Genomic DNA, 20,597 nt, shown 5'->3' on the forward strand with positions numbered 1-20,597 from the left:
ACAATAACTCCTCCACACGGAGTAAGGCAAAGAAAGATTATACTTGTTAAAGAACATCAGTCAGTTCTCTCAGTCTCTTTAATCCTTCAGGGCCTTTGTTTCCTTTTAGAGACCTGTGTCCAACGTTCACTTTGAGCTGTTCCTCTTAATGGCTGTGTGGGTCTTTTGGTATTGTCTTGAGAGTTATCTGGAATCTCTGGACAATCCAGCTTAAGCAGTTGGCAGAGACCTGGTATGTCTTGTTTCTCCTTGATAGTGATTGTTCTGCCCTCATGGTGTATGTGAAGTGCGAAAGGGAATCCCCATCTGTATAATATCTGATTTTTTCGCAGTAGTTGTGTCAGCGGACGGAGAGCAGAACGCTTCTGCAGTGTTTTGATACAAAGGTCCTGGTAAAATTGTATGACTGAGCCCTGAAATTTAAAGGTTGGATTTTTTCAAGCTGCATTCATGATTTCTTCTTTTTCTTGGAAGCGTAATAGTTTAATTATGACGTCCCTTGGTGGTTCTGTGTCCTTTGGTTTTGCTCTTAGAGCTCTATGTGCCCTTTCCATTTGGAATTTTCCATCCTCAGCAGAGCTTGTGATAGCCTGGAATAGTTGTAGAAGATAATTGCTTAATTTTGTTGTAACTATAGTTTCAGGGATACCCTTTAGACGTATATTACACCTCCTGCTCCTATTTTCCAGGTCTTCCAGCTTGTCATTAATGTCTGCCAATTCCTGTTGTTGATCAGCCATTTGTTGAGTTATGGTTGTAATGTCTTCTTCCAGTGTTTCTTCTTTTTCTTTCAAGGATTCTAACCTGGATCCCAGTTCCGAAATATCCTGTTTGATTTCAGTGTGACTGTTTGTAACAGTGTTCTGGAGGGTGTCCAGCTTTTCCCACATTTTGTCAAATATTGTGGATATGTCTTGTTTGGAGACAAGGTTCCTTATGTCACTTCTGGTAATGGGTATATTATTACCTGCTGGCGAAGTTGGTTCTAGAACTTCTTCCATTTCTTCCTCAGTTACAACCATTTCTTTATCATGAGCCTTTTCTCCTTTCTGAGGTTTAAAAAATATATTGGCTGCTGTAGGTTTATTTGTAGCATTTAGTTTACTTTGTCTTCTGACTGACATGATATAGCTCATATAATAAAATGGAGGAACACTTGAAATGATCTAGCTGTTGAACAAAGGATAGCAAGACCCCTGTTTATGTCCTGAAGTGGGAGAAAGTCTGCTGCAGCACTAGTGTTTTAATAGCACTTTGGAGTCACATGCAAAGCCGGAGTGGTTTACAGGAGAAAAATAAATTGCAGGGAGTGATTTATATAGGGTGAATGTTCTGTGTCAAAGTTATTTTCCTTCCATCCAAAGTTTCTGAGTAGTTTTGGTGATATGCTGTGTACTATAGATAGGTACAATCTGTGCTATATCACCATACAATGCTATTTCTTTTTATGTGTTATTTTGTGATCCAGCTTTCACATTTTAATGCTTTATTTACTTATGCTTCCTCTGCAGCCCGATTCATTAACATCATGTAGGGTTAAAAGTCTTTATTAAATAGTAGGCATGTTGCTGTTCAAGTCTCTCTGGCTGTTTATAATCACTTTATTAACATGCTGCCTCCCACGTGGCTGATTCCCTGCTATGGCGTCTTAAAATTGTCTTTCTTCCTCAATCACCCTGTAGATTAATTGCTTGCCATATTCCCCTCTGAACTCCTTACCCTGTGATGTGGCAGCTTCCTTGCAGTTTTATCCTCTGTTTTCTCTCCAGCTTATCTGATTCTTAGGAGACCGGCATTTTGGTTCTTGTACTACTCAGCTTGCAAGACGTCAAAGACTGCATGTCAGCTTTTACACTGAGCAAACTGAGTGGTCATAAAACACAGAGGATTGATGAATAAACACTCCGGTGGTGTTTTAGTGACCCTCTGGGAGCTTATGATAACCTTTTCTCCACTTTTCTTATTCACTGCACCTGGAGCTCACATATCACACGTCCTCCATTATGCCTGCCTTCAAGTTGCGTCATTTTTGACGTTCTTTTGCACCAAAAGTGTCGGCGTTCCGGATGTGGCGTCATTTTTGGCGCCAAAAGCATTTAGGCGCCAAATAATGTGGGCGTCATTTTTGCCGCTAAAAAAATATGGGCGTCACTATTGTCTCCACATTATTTAAGTCTCATTATTTATTGCTTCTGGTTGCTAGAAGCTTGTTCACTGGCATTTTTTCCCATTCCTGAAACTGTCATTTAAGGAATTTGATAAATTTTGCTTTATATGTTGTTTTTTCTATTACATATTGCAAGATCTCCCACGTTGAAACTGAGTCAGAAGATACTTCTGGAAAATCGCTGCCTGGTGCTGGAGCTACCAAAGCTAAGTATATCTGCTGTAAACTTATGGTATCTGTTCCTCCAGCTGTTGTTTGTACTGTTTGTCATGACAAACTTGTTAATGCAGATAATATTTCCTTTAGTACTGTTACATTACCTGTTGCTGTTCCGTCAACATCTAATACTCAGAGTGTTCCTGATAACATAAGAGATTTTGTTTCTAAATCCATTAAGAAGGCTATGTCTGTTATTCCTCCTTCTAGTAAACGTAAAAAGTCTTTTAAAACTTCTCATTTTTCAGATTAATTTTTAAATGAACATCATCATTCTGATTCTGATAATGGTTCTTCTGGTTCAGAGGATTCTGTCTCAGAGGTTGATGCTGATAAATCTTCATATTTATTTAAAATGGATTTTATTCGTTCTTTACTTAAAGAAGTCCTAATTGCATTAGAAATTGAGGATTCTGGTCCTCTTGATACTAAATCTAAACGTTTAGATAAGGTTTTTAAATCTCCTGTAGTTATTCCAGAAGTTTTTCCTGTCCCTAGTGCTATTTCTGAAGTAATTTCCAGGGAATGGAATAATTTGGGTAATTAATTTACTCCTTCTAAACGTTTTAAGCAATTATATCCTGTGCCATCTGACAGATTAGAGTTTTGGGACAAAATCCCTAAGGTTGATGGGGCTGTCTCTACTCTTGCTAAGCGTACTACTATTCCTACGGCAGATGGTACTTGCTTTAAGGATCCTTTAGATAGGAAAATTGAATCCTTTCTAAGAAAAGCTTACTTGTGTTCAGGTAATCTTCTTAGACCTGCTATATCTTTAGCGGATGTTGCTGCAGCTTCAACTTTTTGGTTAGAAGCTTTAGCGCAACAAGTAACAGATCATAATTCTCATAGCATTATTATTCTTCTTCAACATGCTAATAATTTTATTTGTGATGCCATCTTTGATATCATTAGAGTTGATGTCAGGTATATGTCTCTAGCTATTTTAGCTAGAAGAGCTTTATGGCTTAAAACTTGGAATGCTGATATGTCTTCTAAGTCTACTCTGCTTTCCCTTTCTTTCCAGGGTAATACATTGTTTGGTTCTCAGTTGGATTCTATTATCTCAACTGTTACTGGAGGGAAAGGAACTTTTTTACCACAGGATAAAAAATCTAAAGGTAAATTTAGGTCTAATAATCGTTTTCGTTCCTTTCGTCACAATAAGGAACAAAAGCCTGATCCTTCACCCACAGGAGCGGTATCAGTTTGGAAACCATCTCCAGTCTGGAATAAATCCAAGCCTTTTAGAAAATCAAAGCCAGCTCCTAAGTCCACATGAAGGTGCGGCCCTCATTCCAGCTCAGCTGGTAGGGGGCAGATTACGTTTTTTCAAAGAAATTTGGATCAATTCCGTTCACAATCTTTGGATTCAGAACATTGTTTCAGAAGGGTACAGAATTGGCTTCAAGATAAGGCCTCCTGCAAAGAGATTTTTTCTTTCCCGTGTCCCAGTAAACCCAGCAAAGGCTCAAGCATTTCTGAAATGTGTTTCAGATCTAGAGTTGGCTGGAGTAATTATGCCAGTTCCAGTTCTGGAACAGGGACTGGGGTTTTATTCAAATCTCTTCATTGTACCAAAGAAGGAGAATTCCTTCAGACCAGTTCTGGATCTAAAAATATTGAATCGTTATGTAAGGATACCAACATTCAAAATGGTAACTGTAAGGACTATCCTGCCTTTTGTTCAGCAAGGGCATTATATGTCTACAATAGATTTACAGGATGCATATCTGCATATTCCGATTCATCCAGATCACTATCAGTTTCTGAGATTCTCTTTCCTAGACAAGCATTACCAGTTTGTGGCTCTGCCGTTTGGCCTAGCTACAGCTCCAAGAATTTTATGAAGGTTCTCGGTGCCCTTCTGTCTGTAATCAGAGAACAGGGTATTGTGGTATTTCCTTATTTGGATGATATCTTGGTACTTGCTCAGTCTTCACATTTAGCAGAATCTCATACGAATCGACTTGTGTTGTTTCTTCAACATCATGGTTGGAGGATCAATTTACCAAAAATTCATTGATTCCTCAGACACAGGCAACCTTTTTAGGTTTCCAGATAGATTCAGTGTCCATGACTCTATCTTTGACAGACAAGAGACGTCTAAAATTGATATCAGCTTGTCGAAACCTTCAGTCACAATCATTCCCTTCGGTAGCCTTATGCATGGAAATTCTAGGTCTTATGACTGCTGCATCGGACGCGATCCCCTTTGCTCGTTTTCACATGCGGCCTCTTCAGCTCTGTATGCTGAACCAGTGGTGCAGGGATTACACAAAGATATCTCAATTAATATCTTTAAAACCGATTGTACGACACTCTCTGACGTGGTGGACAGATCACCATCGTTTAGTTCAGGGGGCTTCTTTTGTTCTTCCGACCTGGACTGTAATTTCAACAGATGCAAGTCTTACAGGTTGGGGAGCTGTGTGGGGGTCTCTGACAGCACAAGGGGTTTGGGAATCTCAGGAGGTGAGATTACCGATCAATATTTTGGAACTCCGTGCAATTTTCAGAGCTCTTCAGTCTTGGCCTCTTCTAAAGAGAGAATCGTTCATTTGTTTTCAGACAGACAATGTCACAACTGTGGCATACATCAATCATCAAGGAGGGACTCACAGTCCTCTGGCTATGAAAGAAGTATCTCGAATTCTGGTATGGGCGGAATCCAGCTCCTTTCTAGTTTCTGCGGTTCATATCCCAGGTATAGACAATTGGGAAGCGGATTATCTCAGTCGCCAAACGTTACATCCGGGCGAATGGTCTCTTCACCCAGAGGTATTTCTTCAGATTGTTCAAATGTGGGGACTTCCAGAAATAGATTTGATGGCCTCTCATCTAAACAAGAAACTTCCCAGGTATCTGTCCAGATCCAGGGATCCTCAAGCGGTAGCAGTGGATGCATTGTCACTTCCTTGGAAGTATCATCCTGCCTATATCTTTCCGCCTCTAGTTCTTCTTCCAAGAGTAATCTCCAAGATTCTGAAGGAATGCTCGTTTGTTCTGCTGGTAGCTCCAGCATGGCCTCACAGGTTTTGGTATGCGGATCTTGTCCGGATGGCCTCTTGCCAACCGTGGACTCTTCCGTTAAGGCCAGACCTTCTGTCGCAAGGTCCTTTTTTCCATCAGGATCTCAAATCCTTAAATTTAAAGGTATGGAGATTGAACGCTTGATTCTTAGTCAAAGAGGTTTCTCTGACTCTGTGATTAATACTATGTTACAGGCTCGTAAATCTGTATCTAGGGAGATATATCTGGAAGACTTATATTTCTTGGTGTCTTTCTCATCATTTTTCCTGGCATTCTTTTAGAATTCCGAGAATTTTACAGTTTCTTCAGGATGGTTTGGATAAAGGTTTGTCTGCAAGTTCCTTGAAAGGACAAATCTTTGCTCTTTCTGTTCTTTTTCACAGAAAGATTGCTAATCTTCCTGATATTCATTGTTTTGTACAAGCTTTGGTTCGTATAAAACCTGTCATTAAGTCAATTTCTCCTCCTTGGAGTTTGAATTTGGTTCTGAGGGCTCTTCAAGCTCCTCCGTTTGAACCTATGCATTCATTGGACATTAAATTACTTTCTTGGAAAGTTTTGTTCCTTTTGGCCATCTCTTCTGCCAGAAGAGTTTCTGAATTATCTGCTCTTTCTTGTGAGTCTACTTTTCTGATTTTTCACCAGGATAAGGCAGTGTTGCGAACTTCTTTTAAATTTTTACCTAAGGTTGTGAATTCCAACAACATTAGTAGAGAAATTGTGGTTCCTTCATTATGTCCTAATCCTAAGAATTCTAAGGAGAAATCATTGCATTCTTTGGATGTAGTTAGAGCTTTGAAATATTATGTTGAAGCTACTAAGAATTTCCGAAAGACTTCTAGTCTATTTGTTATCTTTTCCGGTTCTAGGAAAGGTCAGAAGGCCTCTGCCATTTCTTTGGCATCTTGGTTGAAATCTTTAATTCATCATGCTTATGTCGAGTCAGGTAAAACTCCGCCTCAAAGGATTACAGCTCATTCTACTAGGTCAGTTTCTACTTCCTGGGCGTTTAGGAATGAAGCTTCGGTTGATTAGATTTGCAAAGCAGCAACTTGGTCTTCTTTGCATACTTTTACTAAATTCTACCATTTTGATGTGTTTTCTTCTTCTGAAGCTGTCTTTGGTAGAAAAGTACTTCAGGCAGCTGTTTCAGTTTGAATCTTCTGCTTATATTTTCAGTTTTTTTCTTTATAAGATTTAAACTTTTGGGTGTGGATTTTTTTCAGCGGAATTGGCTGTCTTTATTTTATCCCTCCCTCTCTAGTGACTCTTGCGTGGAAGATCCACATCTTGGGTAGTCATTATCCCATACGTCACTAGCTCATGGACTCTTGCTAATTACATGAAAGAAAACATAATTTATGTAAGAACTTACCTGATAAATTCATTTCTTTCATATTAGCAAGAGTCCATGAGGCCCACCCTTTTTTTGTGGTGGTTATGATTTTTTGTATAAAGCACAATTATTCCAATTCCTTATATTTATGCTTCGCACTTTTTTCTTATCACCCCACTTCTTGGCTATTCGTTAAACTGATTTGTGGGTGTGGTGAGGGGTGTATTTATAAGCATTTTGAGGTTTGGGAAACTTTGCCCCTCCTGGTAGGAATGTATATCCCATACGTCACTAGCTCATGGACTCTTGCAAATGAATATGAAAGAAATGAATTTATCAGGTAAGTTCTTACATAAATTATGTTTTTTGTACAGCAAGGTTTCCTCCTGCAACCTATTTCGTGCATTATTCCTGTCACTACAGCAGCGTGGTTCTGGTTCGAGGAACTAGAAAAGTCGCTTAGTAGAGAGACTCCGTATGAGGAGGTTATGGACAGAATTCACGCACTTACGTTAGCTAATTCCTTTATTTTAGATGCCGCTTTGCAGTTAGCTAGATTAGCGGCGAAAAATTCAGGGTTTGCAATTGTGACGCGCAGAGCGCTCTGGCTAAAGTCTTGGTCAGCGGATGTATCTTCCAAGACAAAATTGCTTAATATCCCTTTCAAGGATAAAACCCTTTTTGGGCCAGAATTGAAAGAGATTATCTCAGACATCACTGGGGGTAAGGGCCACGCCCTCCCACAAGATAGGCCTTTCAAGGCCAAGAATAAGTCCAATTTTCGTTCCTTTCGCAATTTCAGGAACGGACCGGCCTCCAACTCTGCAGCCTCTAGACAAGAGGGTAATGCTTCACAAACCAAACCAGCTTGGAAACCGATGCAAGGCTGGAACAAGGGTAAGCAGGCCAAGAAGCCTGCTGCTGCTACCAAAACAGCATGAAGGAGTTTCCCCCGATCCGGGACCCGATCTAGTAGGGGGCAGACTCTCTCTCTTCGCTCAGGCTTGGGCAAGAGATGTTCAGGATCCCTGGGCACTAGAAATAGTTTCTCAGGGTTATCTTCTGGAATTCAAGGAACTACCCCCAAGGGGAAGGTTCCACATGTCTCACTTATCTTCAAACCAAATAAAGAGACAGGCATTCTTACATTGTGTAGAAGACCTGTTAAAAATGGGAGTGATACACCCAGTTCCAACCGTGGAACAAGGAATGAGGTTTTACTCAAATCTGTTTGTAGTTCCCAAAAAAGAGGGAACTTTCAGACCAATTCTGGATTTAAAGGTCCTAAACATATTTCTCAGAGTGCCATCGTTCAAAATGGAAACTATTCGAACGATTTTACCTACAATCCAGGAGGGTCAATTTATGACTACCGTGGATCTAAAGGATGCGTATCTACATATTCCTATCCACAAAGATCATCATCAGTTCCTAAGGTTCGCCTTTCTGGACAAACATTACCAGTTTGTGGCTCTCCCATTCGGGCTAGCCACTGCTCCAAGGATTTTCACAAAGGTACTCGGGTCCCTTCTAGCGGCTCTAAGACCAAGGGGCATTGCAGTGGCACCTTACTTGGACGACATTCTGATACAAGCGTCGTCTCTTTCAAAGGCAAAGGCTCACACAGACATCGTTCTGGCCTTTCTCAGATCTCACGGATGGAAAGTGAACATAAAAAAAGTTCCCTGTCTCCGTCGACAAGAGTTCCTTTCTTGGGGACAATAATAGATTCTTTAGAAATGAAGATTTTCCTGACAGATGACAGAAAGTCGAAACTTCTAAATGCTTGTCAAGTTCTTAACTCTGTTCCACGACCTTCCATAGCTCAGTGCATGGAAGTAGTAGGGTTGATGGTTGCAGCAATGAACATAGTTCCTTTTGCGCGAATTCATCTAAGACCATTACAACTGTGCATGCTGAAACAGTGGAATGGGGACTATACAGACTTGTCTCCAGTGATTCAAGTAGATCAGAAGACCAGAGACTCACTCCGTTGGTGGCTAACCCAGGATCACCTGTCCCAGGGAATGAGCTTCCGCAGACCAGAGTGGGTCATCGTCACGACCGACGCCAGTCTAGTGGGCTGGGGCGCGGTCTGGGACTCCCTGAAAGCTCAGGGGCTATGGTCTCGGGAAGAGTCTTTTCTCCCGATAAACATTCTGGAACTGAGAGCGATATTCAATACTCTCAGGGCTTGGCCTCAACTAGCAAAGGCCAGATTCATAAGATTCCAATCAGACAACATGACGACTGTTGCTTACATCAACCATCAGGGGGGAACAAGTAGTTCCCTGGCGATGAGAGAAGTGACCAAAATCTTAAAATGGGCGGAGGATCACTCCTGCCGCCTGTCTGCGATCCACATCCCAGGAGTGGAAAACTGGGAGGCGGATTATCTGAGTCGTCAGACATTCCATCCGGGGGAGTGGGAACTCCACCCGGAGATATTTGCCCAGTTGACTCAATTATGGGGCATTCCAGACATGGATCTGATGGCGTCTCGTCAGAACTTCAAGGTTCCTTGCTACGGGTCCAGATCCAGGGATCACAAGGCGACTCTAGTGGATGCATTAGTAGCGCCTTGGACCTTCAACCTAGCTTATGTGTTTCCACCGTTTCCTCTCATTCCCAGGCTGGTAGCCAGGATCAAGCAGGGAGAGGGCCTCGGTGATCTTGATAGCTCCTGACTGGCCACGCAGGACTTGGTATGCAGACCTGGTGAATATGTCATCGGCTCCACCATGGAAGCTACCTTTGAGACAGGATCTTCTAGTACAAGGTCCATTCGAACATCCAAATCTAGTTTCCCTCCAGCTGACGGCTTGGAAATTGAACGCTTGATTTTATCTAAGCGTGGGTTTTCGGATTCTGTAATAGATACTCTGGTACAAGCCAGAAAACCTGTAACTAGAAAAATTTACCATAAAATATGGAAAAGATATATCTTTTGGTGTGAATCCAAGGGATTCTCATGGAGTAAGATCAAAATTCCTAGGATCCTTTCCTTTCTCCAAGAAGGTTTGGATAAGGGATTATCAGCCAGTTCTCTAAAGTGACAGATTTCTGCTTTATCTGTCTTGTTACACAAACGACTGGCAGCTGTGCCTGATGTTCAAGCTTTTGTTCAGGCTTTGGTCAGGATCAAGCCTGTTTACAGGCCTTTGACTCCTCCCTGGAGTCTGAATTTAGTTCTTTCAGTTCTTCAAGGGGTTCCGATTGAACCTCTACATTCCATAGATATCAAGATGTTATCTTGGAAAGTTCTGTTTTTGGTTGCTATTTCTTCTGCTAGAAGAGTTTCTGAGTTATCTGCTTTGCAGTGTAATCCGCCCTATCTTGTGTTCCATTCAGATAAGGTTGTTTTGCGTACTAAACCTGGTTTCCTTCCAAATGTTGTTTCCAACAAGAATATTAACCAGGAAATAGTTGTGCCTTCTTTGTGTCCGAATCCAGTTTCAAAGAAGGAACGTTTGTTACACAATTTAGATGTAGTTTGTGCTTTAAAATTTCTATTTAGAAGCAACAAAGGATTTCAGACAAACGTCTTCTCTGTTTGTCGTTTATTCTGGCAAGAGGAGAGGTTAAAAAGCTACTGCTACCTCTCTTTCCTTATGGCTGAACAACATCATCCGATTGGCTTACGAGACTGCCGGACGGCAGCCTCCTGAACGCACCACAGCTCACTCTACTAGGGCTGTGGCTTCCACATGGGCCTTCAAGAACGAGGCTTCTGTTGATCAGATATGTAAGGCAGCGACTTGGTCTTCTCTGCACACTTTTGCCAAATTCTACAAATTTGATACTTTTGCTTCTTCTGAGGCTATTTTTGGGAGAAAGGTTTTGCAAGCCGTGGTGCCTTCTGTTTAGGTAACCTGATTGGCTCCCTCCCTTCATCCGTGTCCTAAAGCTTTGGTATTGGTTCCCACAAGTTATGGATGACTCCGTGGACCGGACACACCAATGTTGGAGAAAACAGAATTTATGCTTACCTGATAAATTACTTTCTCCAACGGTGTGTCTGGTCCACGGCCCGTCCTGGTTTTTTAATCAGGTTTGATGAATTTCTTTCTTTAACTACAGTCACCACGGCACCTTATGGTTTCTCCTGTTTTTTCTCCTGTCCGTCGGTCGAATGACTGGGGTGGGCGGAGCCTAGGAGGGACTATATGGACAGCTTTTGCTGTGCTCTTTGCCATTTCCTGTTGGGGAAGAGAATATTCCCACAAGTTATGGATGACGCCGTGGACCGGACACACCGTTGGAGAAAGTAATTTATCAGGTAAGCATAAATTCTGTTTTTATTTGGGGGGTTGTTTGTGTGTGTGGTGGGTTTTACTGTTGGGGGGGTTGTTTGTATTTTTTTACATGTAAAAGAGCTGATTACTTTGGGGCAATGCCCCGCAAAAGGCCCTTTTAAGGGCTATTGGTAGTTTAGGCTAGGGATTTTTTTATTTTGGGGGTCTTTTTTTTATTTTGATAGGGCTATTAGATTAGGTGTAATTAGTTTAAATATCTGTAATTTGTTTATTTTCTGTAATTTAGTGTTTTTTTTTGTTTGTACTTTAGCTAATTTAATTTATTTAATTGTATTTAATTTAGTAAATATATTTAATTATAGTGTGTGTTAGGTGTTATTGTAACTTAGGTTAAGTTTTATTTTACAGGTACTTTAGTATTTATTTTAGCTAGGTAGTTATTAAATAGTTAATAACTATTTAATAACTATTGTACCTAGTTAAAATATATACAAACTTGCCTGTAAAATAAAAATAAACCCTAAGCTAGCTACAATGTAACTATTAGTTATATTGTAGCTAGCTTCGGGTTTATTTTATAGGTAAGTATTTAGTTTTAAATAGGAATAATGTAGTTAATGATAGTAATTTTATTTAAATTATATTTAAGTTAGGGGGTGTTAGGGTTAGACATAGGTTTAAGGGTTAATACATTTAGTATAGTGGCGGCGACGTTGGGGGCGGCAGATTAGGGGTTAAAAAATGTAGGTTGGGGACAGCAGATTAGGGGTTAAAAAATGTAGGTAGGTGGCAGCGATGTTGGGGACGGCAGATTAGGGGCTAATAATTAACTAATGTTTGCGAGGAGGGAGTGCGGCGGTTTATGGGTTAATCCGTTTATTATAGTGTCGGCGACGGGGGCGGCAGATTAGGGGTTAATAAGTTTAGGTAGGTTGCGGTGACATTGGGGGCAGCAGATTAGGGGTTCATAAATATAATGTAGGTGGCGGCGGTGTCCGGAGCAGCAGATTAGGGGTTTAGTGTTTGCGATGCGGGAGAGCCTCGGTTTAGGGGTTACTTTGTCCCAAAGAAGAAAGGTTTATTCAGTCCAATCTTGGATCTGAAAATGTTATATCTAACTTTATATTAACAGATAGTGGAACGACGATCATGTGAATCTGTCTAGGAGGATAGCTCTAGTTCTGTCTACATGGGCTTTTCTCCCGTGATGGTTTTCTCAGGAGCTTCTGTCTCAGGGCACATGCTTCTGGAGACCTTCCTGGGTAATAGTGACCACGGACGCCAGCCTGTTGGGCTGGGGACTATGGACTCGTGAGGAGTCTGCTCTCCCCATATCCATCTTGGAGTTGAGAGCGATCTTCAAGGCTCTGATGGTTTGTCCTCAGTTGTCTTTAACCCGATTTTTCAGGTTCTAGTTCGTCAACCACCTGGGAGGAACCTGGAGTTCCTTAGCCATGATAGAGATGGCGTGGATTGTTCAGTGAGCGGACGCTCGCAATTGCTGTCTATCTGTTATCCACATTCCAGGAGTGGATACTAGGAGCGGACTTCTTGAGCAGTCAGACATTTCATCCCGGGTAGTGGGCGCTCCTCCCGGAGGTGTTGTCCAGGTTAACCCTCAAATGGTGGATGCTAGGGTTGGATCAGATAGCAGCACTCCAAGCTTACAAGGCACATTTTTAAGGTCAAGAGATCACCAGGTTTCACTGAAAGATACTCGGGCAGTTCCTTGGGATTTCAGTCTGACATACCTGTTTCCTCAGTTTGATCTCCTTCCATGAGTCATTGCTCGTATCAAATGAGAGAGAGCATCAGTATTTGTATTAGTTCCTGCATGTTCTCCCAGGATCTGGTATGCAGATCTTGTGGTTATGTCATATCTTCCACCTTGGAGGTTGTCCCTGAGGAAGGACCTTCTAATTCAGGGTCCATTTTTTCATCCAATTTTGTTTCTGTGAAGCTGCTTGAAAATTGAACGCTTAGTTCTGTATAAACATGGTTTTTCTGAATCGGTCATTCAGACCATGCTTCAGGTTTGCAAGCCTGTTACTGGTAACTTTTACCAGGAGGTATGGCATACATTCCTTTATTGGTGTGAATCCAAGGGCTACTTTTGGAAGTAGGGTCAGGATTCCTACGATTTTGTCCTTTATCCAGGTAGGTCTGGAGAAGGGTTTTTCTCTGAGGTCAGATTACTGCATTATCCTTTTTGTTAAACAAGTGACTGGCGTATGTACCAGATGTGTAATCTTTTTGTTAGGCGCTGGTTAGTATCAGGCCTATGTGTGTCTGTTGCTCCTCTTTGGAGCCTTAACCTTGTTCTTAAGGTTTTGCAACAGGCTCCGTTTGACCCTTTGCCTTCCATAGATATTAAGTTTTTATCTCTGAGGGTTTTCTTTCTTTTTGCTATCTCTTCTGCTCGGAGAGTTTTTGGAACTCTCAGCTTTGCAGTTTGATTCGTCTTAACTTATTTTTGAGTAAGGCGGTTCTTCGCCATAAGTGATTTCGAATAGAAATATTAATCGCAAAATTCTTTATTCTCTTAAGGAACGTTGTTGCACATCGTGGTTCTTGTGCATGCTTTTAAAGCTTTTTTCTTTTGGCGACTAAGGTTTTTTGCCAGTATTCTGCTCTGTTTGTTTATTTCTCTGGAAAATGTAAAGATCAGAAAGCTACTGCTACTTCTCTTTCTCTCTGGTTGAGAAGTATAATTCGGTTTGCTTATGAGACTGCTGGTTAGCAGTCTCCTGAGAAATTTACAGTTCCTTCCACGAGGGCTGTTTCCCAGGGGCGTATTAAGGCCTAGCCCAATAAGGCCCGTGTCTAAGGCGGCTGCACTTTTTTCCATTTCCCACGGCCGCTGCACTAGTAGTCTGTCAGTACTCTACTTTAAAAAAAAATTGTGACTCGGTCCGGCTTGTTGCCGACGTCGCCAATAGCCGCCGCCCGCCTTCCTGCAGTCAAGCAAATTCACACCGCACGTGATCTCCCAGGCAGGCCAGGCGGCAATCGGATTTAATGAGGCGAAGGTAGGCTTCATTAGTGGATCCCATATTGGAACAAAAAAATATTTCCTTGCAATCTGCAAGGCAAGGTATCTCAATAACTGTAAAGGTCAGGATTTGTATTGGATTTCTACTGGCAACTTTAGCACATCATAAAATGGTTGCTGAAACCCCAGCTCTGTAAGTAATTTCACTGGAAAAAAGCTAATTAAAATAAATATCCTCTCTTAGCCTATCCTGTAATGGGCAGGATCAGTGTTTGCATATGTCAGGAAAAAAATATATAACTTTATTTGGGGTATTGCCAAGCATATTATATACTAATATTTTCACAAATAAGTTTAATTTAAAAAAAATATTGAACCAAGTTATGGTTCATATATATTGAAATGTGAAGTAAGCAAGCAATGTATTTTAATCACAGAGGTAAAATGGCATACATACCTACATTATACAACACTTTTATTTGATTACTAAAATTTGCTTTAGGTGTATTGCATCTTTTCCCTTTGGAAACAAGTTTAATTTTCAAACATTCCCCTAGCTAAAGCTTCAATTTCCTGTGATATGTATTGCAGTATATATATTAGATACTTGTAAATATTTATATATGTATTGCAAAATATTTATATATACTGCAATACACATACACAAAACCTAAATACGCCACTGCTATTTTCTTTTCTTGAGCCTTCAATAATAAAGCTTATGTGGAACTGATTTGCAAGGCTGCAACTTGGTCCTCTCTGTATACTTTTTCCAAATTTGATTATTTTGCCTCGGCTGAGGCTTCTTTTGGGGAAAAGGTTTTTCAAATGGTGGCGCCTTCTGTTTAGGTCTTCCTGTCTTGTTCTCCTTCCCTAGTCATCTGTGTCCTCTAGCTTGGGTATATATGTATGCTTACCTGATAAATGTATTTATTTCTGGATATGGTGAGTCCACGAGCCCACCCTTTATTTAAGACAGTTATTTTTTTACTAAACCTCAGGCACATCTACACCTTTGTATTACTCTTCTTTTTTCCATTTCCTTTCAGTCGAATGACTGGGGTTTATGGGAAGGGAAGTAATATTTAGCAGCTTTGCTGTGGTGCTCTTTGCCTCCTCCTGCTGGCCAGGAGTGGTATTCCCAACAGTAATTGATGACGTCGTGGACTCACCATATCCGGAAATAAATACATTTATCAGATAAGCATAAATTTTGTTTTTTTAAGACTTTATTTACATTGCCCTTTTTCTGTAATTTAAGTATATTGCAGAGTTGTTTACTAAGCATAATTAAGCATTTTTTTATTACAATTGAAGTAAACCACTGAAATAAATTTAGTTTTATAACATCTAAGTAGCATTTTAGTAAACAAAAGCTTATTCAATTGTGAGTTTCTTTCTGTATAGTACCTTAGTTACAAGTTAGGTAGCTTTGTTATATGGTGTAATATATATGTATAGTACATATGCTTTTTGAAGATTATTTTATGTATGTGCTTTTTTATTTTGTTTTTTTGTGTGTCTGTGAAGTAAATTTTGTGATTTACTTTTTTTTTTAATCTTTAATGTGTTCTGCAAGTTTCTTTTTTAATACAAGTAATGTAATCTCTGTTGCTTATTTAAAGGGCATCTGAAGAGCCACAAGTTCTCTCCATGAGTGTAGATGAGGATGTGGGAGCTGCTGCTGTTAGCACTAACACTTCTGAGCGAATATACAGAGGTACCAATATTTTTATTTTGTGTTGTGTGGAAGGGAGGTTTGCAGCTAAATAATTTTATCTGACCATACATATATCTGCTGTCACTGTGCCATTTTATTTATTACCCTGAAACCTGTTGCCTTACCGGTGTTTTCCATTGCAAATATACAATGCTGCCCATACTCTTAAATAGTGACCCTAAGAAAGTTCTCCTTAACTGCTGCACTACAAAGATAGTGTCATCACTACTCTTCATTTTGAATGGAGTCTTGGCGTGTTTTTCAAAATAATGTTCCCTCCAAATTTAATGTAACAGTAAAGCTTGGTGACCAAAAGCTTTATAGCTGTATACAGGGGAACCTCCTACCCCCAATGCACAAGCTGCTGTGCTGCTTAGCAAGTGTTGGTTACTTCATGAACAAGACCACAGACACCAAAAGTGTTTACAACTCTTGGTACTATGTACCCCTACAATGCACTTAAATTGGGTATGGAATTTGCTATTTTTATAATGGAGAGCCTGCAAAAAAAAAATAAACCGTTTTGCGGTTTGTGGCGTGGTGCACCTACTGTTCATTGTTGAGTTGAATTATGTTACTCATTCCTAAATGTTTTGGAATTACACTATTTAAGGACTTAGACATGTGATGTTTTAAAGGGACAGTAAAGAGAAAATTCAACTTTTTATGATTCCAATAGATCTTGCAGTTTCAACCATTTAAGGACTGCCGACGTACCCTCTATGTTAGCGGTCGTTCATAAAACCTCATAGATGAGGCGGAAATAGCATATGTTTTACCGTTGTCAGCAAGACCATGCTATATCTGCATGCCTCCGGAAGTGAGTATCCTTTGTTGAAAGGTATGCCTAGGTAGATTTAGGACCAGCAGTGTTTTATTGGGAGTTAGCTGGTGATTGGTGGCTCTACATATATTCCTCTTTTTATTGCTTTTCCGATTTTTTATGCTAGCTCCCAGTAGTGCATTGATGCTCTTGAGACAACCTAGACTTTGTTTTCAACAAATTTGATACCAAATTTGACAATATAAGCAAATTGGAAAGTTGCCCCTTATAGGGTCTGCATGTGGATATTACAGGAGCCCAGCCATGTTAAGGGCCCTTGTTACACTGCTGTCATAAGATTATTACGTTATTTGAATAGCATACTGTCAGATACATTAAGGATGGCGAATAAAGAACATAATAGTGTATGTTAAAGGGTCATAATAGTCACCAATATACATGTTCTAATTTGTTAGAGCAAGTTATTTTAACTCTATTGTAAAACAAAAAAAATGGTTTACTTACATTTCTCACACTATCGACCCTACACTACTGTGTGTTTAACCTCCACAAAGGTCTTAAACATATAGTAGACTTACCAGCTGATCTATTCAGCAACACTAGTTTCAGATATGTAACTAGCGCTGCCGATTGTATCATCTGAGCCAGCAGTGCTCTGCAGGTGCAGAGTGGTACTTATGCTGTGTGTTTAACCCCTTTGTAGTATAGGCTGAGTAGCCTTAAAATGAAATGCTCTAACGAACCACAACATTAATGTTTTAGACTATTATGGCTTTTTACATTTAATTGTGGTTTAAAGGGACAGTAAAGTTAAAAATTAAACTTTCATGATTCAGACAGAAAATGCAATTATAAAAAACTTTCTTATTCACTTCAACTATCATATTTTTTTTCTTGCTATTTTGTTAAAGATAAATCTAGGTAAGCTGGTTGGAGCTCAGGAGCATGCACACATATCTTTAGCTGTCTATGGCAGCTGTATATGTGAAAAAAACAGAAAAAGGTGCTCCAATGGTGCAGATCAATACATCACTCTACAGAATGACACTCACAAAAGTGGCGCACTATGTGGCAGTGCAAGTCAGGCAGGCTGGATAGATCAGAGCCCACCAGCTGGCTCACTCCGGATCATGGATATACCAATGATTGCTACAAAATATGATACAAAGAGGGAGGGGGAAGGGTACTCCCAATAGTGTATGAAATCAATAAAAAACAGAGATAAATCCCAAAGACCCTCCAAAAAATATACTCACAAAAGTGGTGCACTATATTGCAGTGCAAGTCAAACAAGCTGGAGTCATATGAGCCCACTAGCTAGCTCACTCAGGCAAACAGGTACCGGATCCACAGTTGGAATGAAGGTGAAAAAAACACACTCACAGTCTTAGATAAAACCATAATAACCTATATGCATAGAGGACTATTTATTGGAAAATATATTTAAAACTTGAATATAATCTGCAACGCGTTTGCAAGTGCTTATGGCACCCTTTCCTCAGGCAGTGAATAAAACAAATGAACATCACATCATATATAAAGAATTTAACAAACATACAATGTTAAAAAATATCCAATGAAATTGAAAAATTCTGTGTATATGACCTTAAAGGAACACTCAAGTCAAAATTAAACTTCAAGATTCAGATACAGCATGCAATTTAAAACAACTTTCCAATTTACTTCAATTAACAAAATGTGCACAGTCTTTTCTTTCATGTAATTAACAAGAGTCCATGAGCTAGTGACGTATGGGATATACATTCCTACCAGGAGGGGCAAAGTTTCCCAAACCTTAAAATGCCTATAAATACACCCCTCACCACACCCACAAATCAGTTTTACAAACTTTGCCTCCAAGGGAGGTGGTGAAGTAAGTTTGTGCTAGATTCTACGTTGATATGCGCTCCGCAGCAAGTTGGAGCCCGGTTTTCCTCTCAGCGTGCAGTGAATGTCAGAGGGATGTGAGGAGAGTATTGCCTATTGAATGCAGTGATCTCCTTCTACGGGGTCTATTTCATAAGGTTCTCTGTTATCGGTCGTAGAGATTCATCTCTTACCTCCCTTTTCAGATCGACGATATACTCTTATATTTACCATTTCCTCTACTGATTCTCGTTTCAGTACTGGTTTGGCTTTCTACAAACATGTAGATGAGTGTCCTGGGGTAAGTAAGTCTTATTTTCTGTGACACTCTAAGCTATGGTTGGGCACTTTATTTATAAAGTTCTAAATATATGTATTCAAACATTTATTTGCCTTGACTCAGAATGTTCAACTTTCCTTATTTCCAGACAGTCAGTTTCATATTTGGGATTATGCTTTAAATTATCATATTTTGTCTTACCTCAAAAATTTGACTTTTTTCCCTGTGGGCTGTTAGGCTCGCGGGGGCTGAAAATGCTTCATTTTATTGCGTCATTTTTGGCGCGGATTTTTTTGGCGCAAAAATTCATTTCCGTTTCCGGCGTCATACGTGTCGCCGGAAGTTGCGTCATTTTTTGACGTTATTTTGCGCCAAAAATGTCGGCGTTCCGGATGTGGCGTCATTTTTGGCGCCAAAAGCATTTAGGCGCCAAATAATGTGGGCGTCTTATTTGGCGCCAAAAAATATGGGCGTCGCTTTTGTCTCCACATTATTTCAGTCTCATTTTCATTTGCTTCTGGTTGCTAGAAGCTTGATGTTTGGCATTTTTTTCCCATTCCTGAAACTGTCTTATAAGGAATTTGATTTATTTTGCTTTATATGTTGTTTTTTCTCTTACATATTGCAAGATGTCTCACGTTGCATCTGAGCCAGAAGATACTACAGGAAAACCACTGCCTGCTGGATCTACCAAAGCTAAGTGTATCTGCTGTAAACTTTTGGTAGCTATTTCTCCAGCTGTTGTTTGTATTAATTGTCATGACAAACTTGTTAAAGCAGATAATATTTCCTTTAGTGATGTACCATTGCCTGTTGCAGTTCCCTCAACATCTAAGGTGCAGAATGTTCCTGATAACATAAGAGATTTTGTTTCTGAATCCATAAAGAAGGCTTTGTCTGTTATTTCTCCTTCTAGTAAACGTAAAAAGTCTTTTAAATCTTCTCTCTCTACAGATGAATTTTTAAATGAACACCATCATTCTGATTCTTTGGACTCTTCTAGTTCAGAGGATTCTGTCTCAGAGATTGATGCTGATAAATCTTCATATTTATTTAAGATGGAATTTATTCGCTCTTTACTTAAAGAAGTACTAATTGCTTTAGAAATAGAGGATTCTAGTCCTCTTGATACTAATTCTATACGTTTGGATAAGGTTTTTAAAGCTCCTGCGGTTATTCCAGAAGTCTTTCCTGTTCCTAATGCTATTTCTGCAGTAATTGCTAAGGAATGGGATAAATTGGGTAATTCATTTACTCCTTCTAAACGTTTTAAGCAATTATATCCTGTTCCGCCTGACAGGTTAGAATTTTGGGACAAAATCCCTAAAGTTGATGGGGCTATTTCTACCCTTGCTAAACGTACTACCATTCCTACGTCAGATGGTACCTCGTTTAAGGATCCTTTAGATAGAAAAATTGAATCTTTTCTAAGAAAAGCTTATCTATGTTCAGGTAATCTTCTTAGACCTGCTATATCATTGGCTGATGTTGCTGCAGCTTCAACTTTTTGGTTGGAAACTCTAGCGCAACAAGTAACAAATCGTGATTCTCATGATATTATTATTCTTCTCCAGCATGCTAATAATTTCATCTGTGATGCCATTTTTGATATTATTAGAGTTGATGTTAGATTTATGTCTCTGGCTATCTTAGCCAGAAGAGCTTTATGGCTTAAGACTTGGAATGCTGATATGGCTTCTAAATCAACTCTACTTTCCATTTCTTTCCAGGGAAACAAATTATTTGGTTCTCAGTTGGATTCTATTATTTCAACTGTTACTGGTGGGAAAGGAACTTTTTTACCACAGGATAAAAAATCTAAAGGTAAAAACAGGGCTAACAATCGTTTTCGTTCCTTTCGTTTCAACAAAGAACAAAAGCCTGATCCTTCGTCCTCAGGAGCAGTTTCAGTTTGGAAACCATCTCCAGTCTGGAATAAATCCAAGC

At 39.8% G+C, this 20,597-nt stretch overlaps 1 protein-coding gene across 2 annotated transcripts in view; it reads left to right on the top strand.

The window, feature by feature from the left end:
• The window catches only part of NBR1 (NBR1 autophagy cargo receptor), a 357,560-nt gene that overhangs the window by 280,555 nt on the left and 56,408 nt on the right, over window positions 1–20,597 (top strand). For both annotated transcript variants that reach the window (XM_053699587.1, XM_053699588.1), the window contains one exon: window positions 15,626–15,720. In XM_053699587.1, coding sequence (XP_053555562.1) covers window positions 15,626–15,720 — 95 coding nt within the window. The remainder of the gene's footprint in view (window positions 1–15,625; window positions 15,721–20,597) is intronic.

The sequence above is a fragment of the Bombina bombina genome, chromosome 1 (assembly GCF_027579735.1).
Source record: "Bombina bombina isolate aBomBom1 chromosome 1, aBomBom1.pri, whole genome shotgun sequence".
NCBI lineage: Eukaryota > Metazoa > Chordata > Amphibia > Anura > Bombinatoridae > Bombina > Bombina bombina.